Below are 12,027 nucleotides of genomic sequence, written 5' to 3'. Positions count from 1 at the left end.
GAAACGAGGTAGGAGGTGGAACCTGGCCGCGAGTAAGAACTGCCTTATGCCGCCGATACGCCGTTCGGAGTTTCGAGCAAAGTAAAAGAAAAGGAGTAAAAAATGATATTGTCGTGTGTCACGGGGAGGCCCCTTCTTCGCATTCTCGCCCTGCCTCGAGGTCCCCGGCCTTCGTTTTCCGTACAAACCGGACGACATTCGAGAATCGCCACGACCTCACCCAGGCTCGCTCACCACGGCTTTTGTATCGAGGAATAAAAATTGTCCATCCAGGTATCCGCACCTCCTAGTTGAATCGAACGGGAAAAAATTTAACGTAACGAAACTGGTCCCAATGTAAACGCGTGTGCGCGTCTTCGTATACACAAGACGCGTTAATTATACCATTGTGGGATGAAAGAGAAGACCTTTATACACATTGAATTGAATAAATTTTCACGGACCGCTTCCTTGTCCCGTTGATGATATTCCCTTGCTTTATTCAAGACTAGTTATATATGTAGCAGCGGTCATAAACACGGCGACCTTGAATGTCCTTGAGCGGGAACGGACCCGAGGGCTACACTTTTTGTCTTTTTATTTATTTTTACTCCTCCAAACGAATAAGTAAAAATCACAACCGCGAGAGCACGGTAATTCTTGCTGTATAATCTTTTTTTTTCACTAACATATACAGGTAATGATATCCAAGTATTTCACGACGATTATTTTTGAAACGTGATAAGCAGTTTTTGCAGGGAGTCTTCGCTATCAATTGGCATATCTGCCGAACTTATTCTGGTTTTAATTTTGAAATTAAGGAAAAACTTAATGAAATTACACACTTCATTTCTTGTTTCGTTTTTATTTTACCCTAGATGTATACAGTGTTACGATATTAGTCTAGGAAATAAATTGATAAATTCGGTCCAACTACTGTAATGGCCTTGTCTATGTAATAGTAGACTTATTCGTTCGATGATGCAACGTGGCTGATATTAACTGCAACAAAAACAATTCATGTAAATCAAGTGATGAAGCGTTTCCTAGGTGACAATTATTCAAAAACAAAAAACCATGAATATGTTTTTTCTTTCGAATTATGTGGATTTGAAAGAATTCAAAATTTTATATGACTGCATTAAAATCATCATTCATACTTTGTTGTTGGTCTACGAGAAGGTTCTGAGGCTGTAGGTGGTGGTGGTGGACCTCTGCGAGCCAATTCCTCCAAATAACCCATAAGCAAACGTGTTCGTTCCACAGCTGCAGCTTCCAACACAAGGAACCTTCTGTCTTTTCTTAAAATTTCTTCAATTTCTGTCAGGCAAGCGCTGTTTTCTTGAATTTTTTTGAATGTCTTATCGGTTATCAGTTTTGTTTCCTGAAACGAAAATATTTCCTCAGAGCCCAATCCATCAGTGTCTTGCGGTTTATCTGCATAGTATTTCTTTTTTTAAATACCAACTATCTGGGAATAAAATTAAATATACAAACCTGGAGAAGTTCTCTAAAATCAGCTTTGGCTGCAACTAGTTTATCCTTGATGTATTCTTTGAATTCTTTTTCACATTTCTGCCAATAAAAAATGATTTTTATTAGAATAGTGAAGGTGAATATCAAACCGTACTTCTGTGCGACGATTGAAAATTGCAAATTAACTCACCCTATCACTAGAAGAAAACTTGACATATCTGGGATCATCTTTCAAAGTTTTCTTAATATCTCTCCAGGACGTGGTAAGCTCTGTAGATGCTCCAACTTCGTCTAGTAGCTCCCTGAATTTATCGCGCTTTTTACGACCGAGCTGTTCAATATGTTCATTGAATAACCGCTCCTTCTCTTCTCTTTCTAGACTCTCCGCTAAATCCCATCTATGATCTTTCCTTAATTGTCGCTTGGCCTCACGCCAAGCAAGATCGCCATTCCGAACCTGTAAATGCATACTGATATTAGATGACGGAAACTTACTAAAAACAAAGTCGGTGTCATAAACCTGACAGAAATACAGAAGATCCGTACCAAATCGGCAAGAAGTGCACTGAAATGCTGAACAGCTTCCGCGTGCCTATGATGTTGCCTTTCCTTATCCCGATCACGGAGGTGAGTAGCGAGAGTACGTTGTACTTCCCGTTCGCGTTCCCTTAAACTGGCCTCAGCCCTTCGTTCTCGTTCGCGTTTCTGCTTCTCGCGATCTTCTTCCGAATCGGAAGCAATATTATTTTCCTCTTTCTGCAGTAAAATATTATTTATCTTTATCCATTGCGAAGAATGAGATTCAATCCATATACGGTGTATAAAAGTTTGTTCGTTATTTTTTGTTGTTAATACTTACGTCATTATCTCTTTTCAATTTCTTCTCTTCTGGCTCTTCAACCTCCCCAGCTTCCTTCTCTACGGTGAGCTTTTCCTTACCATTCTCCTCATGATTAAGTTCTGTTCTTCTTTGTTTTTTCTCCTTTGTAACTTCTTTATCAACCTTTTCCTTGGACTTGTCTTTGTACTTGTCGTTGTCTTTCCTGTCTTTATCCTTCTTCTCAGATTTATGGTGGTCCTTCTCCCTGTGTTTATGATCCTTGTCGCGTTCCTTTTCTTTCTTTCTTTCCTCCTTCAGTATACGGATATAATCCCTAAACCAGTCCTCTCGAGCAGTAGCAGATTCCACCAGTCTATACCTCCAATCAGATTCTAATTTCTTCTTGCAATCACTCCAATGAGAATGTCTGTCAATGTCCTTGTGCTCTCGCAACATGGTTAAAAAATCCTTTTTCACCTGAAAATGAATAGTATGAGAGTGCCACAGCTGACGAAAGGTTTGATTTTGAGTTATTTACATATTCTTAAGTAAACATTTTTCCTGGTTTGTTTGCTGTACATATTCGATCAAGCTTGCTCATCATTGCAATGTGAGAGCTTCATATGCCACAAGGAAAAAGAACTTCATGAACGTACACCAAACAAGCCAGTTGTAATATCAGTCAAATACGATAAATAAATACTATATTTTTATTTGATTTTTCGTTGAATTATTTTATAGTAATGAGCTGCTTATTTTCGCTGAAAAAAACACAATGATTCCGTGCTGTAAAAATGATCAATTTACCCAAGTCATCATCAATTTTATAATGCTACAATATACATGTATTTTAAAATGCGTCGATTGATACGAGCAGAGAATGCACTTTGCAACATTGGGATCTATTTAATGATAACTTGGTGTACAAAATAAATATATTTATCCTAATTGCTGTCCAAGCTGAAAATCAAAGTATCATTAGTGAATCATCAGTATCAGCTATTCAATGTTAAAATACACAGGTCATTCAGTTTACAAATCTAGATTTTAATTCGAATAATCAGATTCGTAACATTACATCAACGTCGAAGCAGCCTGAACATCTTTAAATCTAGTTATGTAACCTGAAATTGGCCCTTGATATTTCAACTTCCATTTTGTCTAACTCTTCTTACCATGTACAGAAAATTATTGAAGGAATATATACTTAAATAAGACAAAAGAAAACCATTCCAATAGATTAAGACGTTGGCACATTTTGCGCTTGACATTGCCATTAAAGATGTAACTGGTCGACTAATCCTAAAAAATTTCAGAGGAAAAGTAGTATGTACCGTATTTATCTATTTGGGTATTATTCGTACTCAAGAAATCGTTTTTTACCGTTGTTTACAAAGTCATAATTTTTCTTGAATGATGACTCTCTAACAACCGGAATTCAAATATTTTTTATCTCGGTTTTTATTTATAGTTAAAATTCCTCAACAACGATTTTCACGCCGTTGATAAAACTTTATCAATAGTGTGGATCGCCAGCCTTTTTTCTGGATTTTCCCTCACCTTATATCAATTTTCCAGTTCTTCGGAATCAATTTTAAGTAGATGGTAATGCCGAGAAATATGTCATCTGAACCCGCAAACGAGGAAGTGAAATATTTTTTGAAGTTACCAGCTGAAATGATGTATACCAAATGTCACATGATGTACATCTGCATTATGGGGAAGTACTATCCTGAATTGTTTTATGTCGTCAGAAAAATACGGTACAAATTATTTGTGTTGAGATTATAGAAAATTGTCGTCTCTAATTGCTAGTGTGGGGATCATCATACTATGTGATCGAATCATAAGACTATTTTCACACCGATCAGAGTTATATATTAATATTCGCTCGAAGCCACGTAAAGTTACACTAAACTTATAACTTTGATAAAATTCATAGAATGAGTTTCTATGACAACATTGAGCTGTAAGAATAGGGACGTAATTCAACATCAACGGAAGAATGGTTAAATTAGGTAAACCAAAATTTTATCTTCTATTTACGTCAAAAAAATGGAATTTCTATATTAATACTAGACATCTTTGTCTTCCGTCTGCTGATTTTAATTAATTACTAGATAAAATGTGACAAAGTGAAATTCGACGATGACAAAAAAAACTGTTATGGATCATATTTTTACAGTATGCAAGGAAAATAAATGGTATATAACAGTGGCTAAACTTTCCATTTTTCACACTAATGAGAAATTGATTTCAATTTATAGCAATTAATGAGGCCTGGACCAGATTACCGCTATTCCATTTGGAAAATTAGGTGTCTTAGATAAACTTGTTGTAAAATGTATAAAGCCGAGTCTATTCACTTTTCGCGAGTATTTAATTCTATTCAACTTAGTGTTCCATATTCGGTGTGACTACTGTGCACGCAACTCAATTCAATACTAGATCTTCACTCCAGCAACGAAGTTTGAAAGGATGAGAGGTGATTTTCATCTCAAAAAGTTGATATCGCCAGCATTATTTTGTTATTTCACGTGGAACGTCAAATTACAGATGAAACGCTGCTCGAATATGAAAATTAATACCTCATTCAAGTTTTCTGAATCATTGATAGATGAACCGCAGCATTACTTCTATCCGCGAAGTATGAATCCACAAGTAACCACACATTTCATTCCACACGTACTGGTTGGTTTACGGGCGCTCCTCTAAATCATATTCATGATATAACTAATAACGGTGATTTGGGGTATTCAGAGTATATATCTGAAAATATTGATCATCTCATCGCTCAGAGGGTGGAAGTGTGACAGATATCGAATACAAATTTCAAACTCTAAATGTCGTGCAAAAATCTATCCAAATAATCGTGATTTGCTATGAGTTTGGTAAACTACAAAGAAAAGACAACAGTTTAGTTAATCCCCTGGAAGCCATCCGGTACAGGTAAAAAGTACGTTTTAACCATTCTTACGTAAATGCAAATTATCTTTATATGTACAAAAAGAAGTATTATATATTGAAAAAATTCCCAAATTTTCAAAAATAGTATGTTCATAGTTAATTCGTATGATAATTGTACCACGATAAAATGGATCATGTCTATCGTTCAATAATGTGATATAATTAAGGGAAATGAATTTTGCGCTACCTAAGAGATATTATTGATTTATAATTTTTTTACTTTTGAAATTCAATGGGAACTCATTACTATTTTCATCTGATACTTCCAAAGAATGATTTTGATTTGAGAGAAGTTAATCTGTATTTCTTTTTCTTTGTTTGTTTGTTTGTTTGTTTGTTTTTGTTCAAGTAACGAGGATTACGATTAATATACAAATACCGAGTTGTTTCATTCTCATGACTCTGCTTTGGAGTTAAGAATGCAGCGCGCGAGGGTGTGCCAACTGTGCCACGCAGTGTAGGTGGGGATGGTAGATGACATCATCCATGCCACCAACCAGCTTCAGAACCATGCCACTCCACATATGGAACCTGCCCTGCCTGCCTCCTGACTGAAGTGGAGAGTTCAGAACACATAAGTACATAAGGAACCGTCATATACCAACTATTTATTCTCTATCTCTCCCAACAATTTATGATTGTTTATATATATGGAAAGATTTTTCATCAAACAGATTGGATTAGAGAGTAGAGAGTTTACTTCTCATTTCTTCCTATGTGTGTTCTTCGTTCGTTAATAATAACTATATCACTGTTGTTATTATTGCCCTTAGGAATTAATATTAAAAATCATTCAATTGGAACAAAATAATAACATACCTACGGAACCTGAAAAAATTGTTTATTATCACTGAAAGTACAAAAAGTATATTAATTTTGTAGACAATGTTCATACAACAAGTTACTGCCCACTGATTGATACGACATTATTTGTAACGAATCATTCAATATTTTATCATTCTAACTTCCACCAATTACTCCCTCGCAAAATTCATACTAATAAACACATCAGGGTTCCTCCAAATGTTTAGATTTCATTAAATTAGGCATGGGCAGTGACTTCAAGTCTTTCACCAACCATTCTTATGTCAACATCTCATTCTCTCGATTGCAATCTACCAAAAAATTATCCGAGTCTCACGTGATACGACAAACCTTTGTGTTCTGCATGCAGGAAACTGTAACGCTGTTAAATGTATGCTGTTTGAATAGATAGTAAAAATGCTTGGACATCATTTTTCATGGTGTAGCTTCCAGTATGTCACAGTCATTGGAGTTATGCAATGCCAATTTTTACTTAATATAATTGGAAAAGGAATTTTAGCAAGCTTTCCAACATTGGCAAATACTTTTAAAATCACAACAAATGAAGTCGTATTTTTTCACTGTTGGACGCAAAAGATAGAACAAAAAACAGAGACGTGGTGAATTGTTATTTGACCTGAGGATTATTTAAAATCAGATTTCATGGCAGTAAGTTATTGTATAACATGTTAGGCTCACATACTTGCTGAAAAAAATGCGAAGGTTGCTAAAACGTAGTAAAGATTATTATATATGTTATTGTTAATCGAGCTTAATCAGTTGGCAGTCTTACACTAAGTTTCTGGTCTTCAAATTGAAACGAGAAAGATTTAGTATCACAAACTTTGAGTTACTCGAGAATCAAGAACAAGAAGCGAAACTCGAAAATGTTCGAAATATTCTTAATTTGCCTAATTAAATTCTAAAAAACAAGATATTTTATATGAAACTGTGAATGCGTGATCTAATGATGATTCGATTGTTTGATTTTCTAGAATTTTGCCAAAACGTTGATTACTTTCTTTCAAAGTAATACCTGTAAAAAAATTGGCCTTTCAATCGGCAGTATTATGTTATGCTGAATAATTCCAACTGGCATACCTGTTCTCGTTTAGCCGTTTTCTCCTCCTTCTCCCGCTTTCGCACCTCCAGTAGATATTCGTTGAACAGACTCTCGCGCTCGCGCATCTTCTCCACATTTTTAAAACGGTCGTCTTTGCCATGTTTTTGAGCAAAATCACTGAACGATGATCTGTTTGTACATAAAATATAAAAAGTTAAGTTTAAACTGTGACACAAAATGCCAGATACAATGCCAGATTTTTGGGATCATGATGATAGAATGAAGGTGTTGAGATGATACAGAATACCATATCTCATCATAAAATATACAGTAAGTCAGTAACCTACTTTCCATGAAGTGTAGCTTCTTCGAGAAGCTTCTGAAATTGTTCCTTCCTTTCCTTCATTTTATTTCGCTTCTCTCGTCTTTCCTCCTCAGCTCGCTCCTTTACATATTTTTCAAAGACTTGCTTCCTCTCCTTCGATGTCAACAACAAATAGCGAGGGTCGAATACTATTTTATGCAACTCTTTCTCCCACGTACTGAATGCTGATACCTGAATCCAAACAGGGTCGAATAAAAAATATAAGTATCGTCAACAATTGAAAGTTAACTGATTGTCACAGAACAACGGCAAATTCTACTTACATCTTTTTCTGCTAGCATATCTTTGAATGATTTGATTCTTGTATCCAAAGGAACAATGGCTCTCTCTCTAGCAGCCCTCACTTCTGCTTCAATCGCAGCCTCCTTACCTATGTCAATAGTTTTCTTTCCTTCCTTTTCCTCCTCCTCCTTAGGGATGACTGAGAACGACATTAATGTAAAACAAACAGCAGGTATGTAATATTGATAACTTTGCCATCTACATATGCTGCGGCAAATTGATTAAATACCTTTAACAACTTCTTCTTGTTTTGGTTTTTTAGCTGGTGTTGGCTGTTCCTCGTCACTGCTTTCGCAAGAATCTGATTGGTGTGGATTTTTGGGTGTAGCAACAGCATCTGGTGGAGTGGCAATCAGCTTCTCAACGTCTGCCCGTCCAACTAGATCCTCGGGCCTTTCCCACACTGATATTCGGGAAGAGGGATTATAGAAAAATACGCGACTGTCTCCAGTCCACACAACGCACCTAATTATGAAAAACATAGCAAATATTAAATAACAAATAGGAAAGTTTATTTTTAATATATACAGCTGAACAAGACAATTGTTACCATGGTGTTCCAGGAACGGGAGTGCTAGAAATCGGCCTTGATTTATCTTGTGGTTTAGCTGATTCTTTGGGAACAACTTCATCTTTCTTTTGTTTGTTATTTTCAGTTTCCTTGAAATTTTCTTTGGTCTCTGGGCTACTCTCTTCTTGTTTCTCAAGTTTGATCGGCACGTCTTGAGTTCCAGCAGGTACTATGTCATCTGCTTTTTGTCGTATGGCAAGTTTTGCATCTGAAAATTCGATAAGAAAAGGTTTGTAGCATATTAGTAATAGTCGGTATCAAAATGTGACCTGTTACTCCAAGAAACAGACGGAATCGAAGGAATCACAAATTGATGAAAATCTTTGGATATAATTTATAAACTCGTGCAGTGATTCTCCCGATTTTCTAGTCCTGAGTATTGATATACGTACTTTCAAAATCTTTCATTGGCTGCGGCTTTTCCCAAACTGATTCGCCTGCTTTTGTATTATAATAATACATCCGGCCATCAGGTGCACGATGTTCAGTCCAAACTAATGCTAACGCCACTAACTCCGGGTCTATCTGTGCCAATATGGCGGGATCTTCAACACCAGTCTGAGGAGTCATAACTCCATGTGGCATTTGTGGCATACCTGAATAAAAGGACATTCGTTCGCTGAAAATGAATGTGCTCATAACACAATTTAAATTTCGCGCCAAGAAAAATTATTTACCCCAATTTGTTTGAGGTGGTCCATAATTTCCAAACGCCTGGAAGCCTGGCGGAGGCATGCCAAAAGGTGCTGCTCCAAACGGAGTGGGTATAGGACCTCCAAACTGATTGGTGGGCATTCTGTGTTGCATTGGCAGCATATTTGGTGGTGGTTGCATCATGTTTGCTGTGCCGTTAGTCGCCAGTGCACTAACAGCCGATGGTGATGCTGCAAAGTTTTATATTTTACGTTACTTCATAAATCCGGTATATGAAACAATGTAAGATAACGTATTATATATAATTTTAACCATTTGTCTGACTTATTTCCGGCTGTACACTTGTGTCGGTTGGTTCACTGGCTGGTGCGGTAGTTGCAGAAGAAGGTGTTGAGGTAGCAGCTTGACTCTGAGCTTCTGAGCTGCCAGTTACTTGTTCGCCAGACTGTGTTACTCGTGTTTCAGCCGGTTGAGACTGTATTGTACCTGTTGGCGTTGTCGATCCAGTACCTTGTTTAGCAGCGCCATGTACCAGTTGCTCTAACTAATATATTACATAAGAATTTTACCACGTTAGGAGGTGAAAGTATGTGAAACTAATAAGGAAATACGGAATACCGCAAATTCTGAATGCCCACCTGATCTTGTGCCATAACTTTAACATTTGGTCCCTCAGGCTTGGTCCAGGTAGTCTCCCTTGTTCTTATATTATAAAAATATGACTTTCCGTCCCCAGTTTTCGTCTCAACCCATACCTCACCATTAAGGTCTAATCCTGGAATGTTTGTTTGCGATTGATGTATCTGCTGTTGAGTCTGCTGACCGGCGACTTGTGCTCCCTGCTTTAAACAGATTATCATTTACCAGTAAGTAGTTTACTCTTACATAAGATATTCATGCCACAAGTGAGAATATCAAACTTCATTCAGCTGATAATCCTCATTTTATCGATTAATTACAGACGTACATTCATGCTTGGTGGTCCCATTCCAGGCGGTGGACCATACGGGCCAGCACCAAGAGGTCCGTTCATCATGTGTGGAGGGGGCTGAAAAGTGACACAAACGAAAATTAGTATAATCTTTAACGATTTCACAAATGCATTGATCATCCAAGAGTTGAGATCATTCTCAGAATTCGAATAAACAGGCTACCATTCCAGGTGGTCCCATCATGTTGGGAGGCCCCATCAAATTAGGGGGTCCCATAGGGCCCCAGCTTGGATCGAATGGTGGCGGGCCACGAAAACGTGGTCCTCCAGGGCCTGGTGGACAATTGGGACGCGGTGGACCTTCGAAAGGGAACCCATTGTTTCCTCCTCTGAACATTGGCCCACGTGGGCCAAATCCTCGTCCTCTAAATCTAGGGGGCCCACCTCTCATTGGAAAGTCAAATGCTCCCCGACCCCGACCCCTAAAATAAAGACATAAAAAAAGGTGATTACCTATGCACTTAGAATCACTTATTACAGATAATCTATCAACGTCATAAATATGAATATCAGAATATTGAGTACGTACTTAAAAGCTCAAAGTTTTGAGAAAATGTACATTCAAAATTTTAAGTCAATTTTAAATATGAGTGAATTGTGCTGGAAATTGTAAACAATAGTAAGAAAGTATCAGACAAAATAATCAGTCCCACTCTTGACAAGATTGGAAACAAATACAAAACTGTTACAAGATTGCGAATTAAATATTATAGAGAATTAGTGCGACCGAGAATTAGAAAGAAACGGAAGCAAATCATTTTTCAAATTCGCAGTTCTACATTTATCAGAACTTCTCAAATGTCAGCTCTACAAGATAAATATATTGTCTGGATATTTCAAATGAAAATCATGAGAATCAAATAACTTCTGACTGATTTGTGGTTGGAATTTACAAAGATAAAAATTTTATTTTTGCTAGCATGTATCAATCTGTTTGCCAGACTATTTAGATTTTTTGGTGATAACTTGTGTGGGAATATAAGTCTTTTGAAACATGTTTTCCCTTTTAATTTACCAAGTGTAACAGAATAACATCCATATTAATCATTTTCAGTTGAAAAAAAAAATTGTTTCCATGGCTACATGTGTGTGTACAGATAACACATGACGTCCTCGTTATTATTATGATTATTGCTGTAATTTTTCTGGAGTGAATATTGCTTTCGAAATCTTTCTTCGAACTTCAATAAATCTTTGCGAGGAGGTTAATCGAGGTGGTCGGGAAATTGGCGAGTAGTTTAAAATTTCGACTCGGTATTTTATTACCTAAAACCTCCTCGGCCTCGCGGAATAAAAGGCCTGTAGTCGTCACCATCGAAATTGTACTCCTCTGTTTCCTCTGTAGGTTCTTCGGTGGCTTCCTGCTCTGTATTAGCGGCAGGCTCCATAGTTGGAGCGGGTTGTTCACTGCTTACTTCCATAGTGTGTTAATTTATCGTGAAAAATTATGGTAACTGCTTTATAAACTATTTACGCCCATTAAGCAAATCTTTTTTTTCTTTTGCCGTTGTGTCGAAGCACGAAACGCCGCAAACAAATCACTATTCCAGCGCGAGGCGCAAGCGGCAAGCAGTAAACACGTAATTACCAACCCAAGAAAGAAATTACCCTTGATTAAGGCGCTACCATTTTCCTTCTTTACCAATTGAAAATTGGAAACCCTTATTGCAATCGTTTCTAATTATCACTAAATCAGTAAATGAAATTGATTCAACTTTTCACACAAAATGCTCTTCGAAAATTTTATCAGCAAGGTATATGGTGAAATAGTTATAAATAATTTCTATTCTGCTGAAGTATTCGTGCCATCCTCGTCCGTGACTCGTTTCGTCCAGAACTATAGCGACTTGTATAGAATGGCTAATTATTTTAACATTTCACCTATGATTATACTCACGAAACTAACTACAGCTTTTTAGATCAAAATGTTCAGTATATTTAAAGAATGCGCGTAAGCATTCGTCCACGCAAAAGTAAGTACGCAAAAATGTTGTTTCCATTTACCGACGTTTGGCAATCCGAGTAGTCTTTGGCT

The 12,027-nt window shown here is 37.0% G+C and overlaps 1 protein-coding gene and 2 long non-coding RNA genes across 5 annotated transcripts; 1 reads left to right on the top strand and 2 right to left on the bottom strand.

The window, feature by feature from the left end:
* Positions 1-828: 828 nt before the first annotated feature.
* Positions 829-12,009, bottom strand: LOC124185801 (transcription elongation regulator 1). 3 transcript variants are annotated; one of them, XM_046576924.1, is made up of 18 exons: positions 11,259-12,009; positions 10,156-10,414; positions 9,969-10,049; positions 9,640-9,843; positions 9,314-9,545; positions 9,025-9,231; positions 8,740-8,943; positions 8,327-8,555; positions 8,006-8,241; positions 7,758-7,915; positions 7,457-7,665; positions 7,148-7,298; positions 2,315-2,752; positions 2,002-2,232; positions 1,646-1,912; positions 1,477-1,554; positions 1,140-1,363; positions 829-981 (listed from the first exon to the last, which is right to left on the bottom strand). In XM_046576924.1, the coding sequence occupies exons 1-18, from the start codon at positions 11,411-11,413 to the stop codon at positions 978-980; spliced, it is 3,567 nt and encodes a 1,188-aa protein (XP_046432880.1). In that variant the 5' UTR covers positions 11,414-12,009; the 3' UTR covers positions 829-977. The 3 variants fall into 3 exon arrangements, with proteins under 3 accessions (XP_046432880.1, XP_046432883.1, XP_046432884.1); XM_046576927.1 differs by having other exon boundaries at positions 9,640-9,840; positions 11,259-12,008; XM_046576928.1 differs by having other exon boundaries at positions 2,002-2,211; positions 11,259-12,007.
* On the bottom strand, positions 2,760-4,753 carry LOC124185818. Its single transcript, XR_006871482.1, has 2 exons — positions 3,836-4,753; positions 2,760-3,577 (listed from the first exon to the last, which is right to left on the bottom strand). It is a non-coding gene; the product is annotated as an uncharacterized LOC124185818 (long non-coding RNA).
* Positions 9,733-11,423, top strand: LOC124185819. The gene is made up of 2 exons (XR_006871483.1): positions 9,733-9,867; positions 9,963-11,423. It is a non-coding gene; the product is annotated as an uncharacterized LOC124185819 (long non-coding RNA).
* Positions 12,010-12,027: the final 18 nt, after the last annotated feature.

This window comes from Neodiprion fabricii, chromosome 6 (assembly GCF_021155785.1).
Source record: "Neodiprion fabricii isolate iyNeoFabr1 chromosome 6, iyNeoFabr1.1, whole genome shotgun sequence".
NCBI classification, from domain to species: domain Eukaryota; kingdom Metazoa; phylum Arthropoda; class Insecta; order Hymenoptera; family Diprionidae; genus Neodiprion; species Neodiprion fabricii.
The sequence above is the reverse complement of the archived record's forward strand: the minus strand, read 5'-3'. Positions and strand labels throughout refer to the sequence as shown.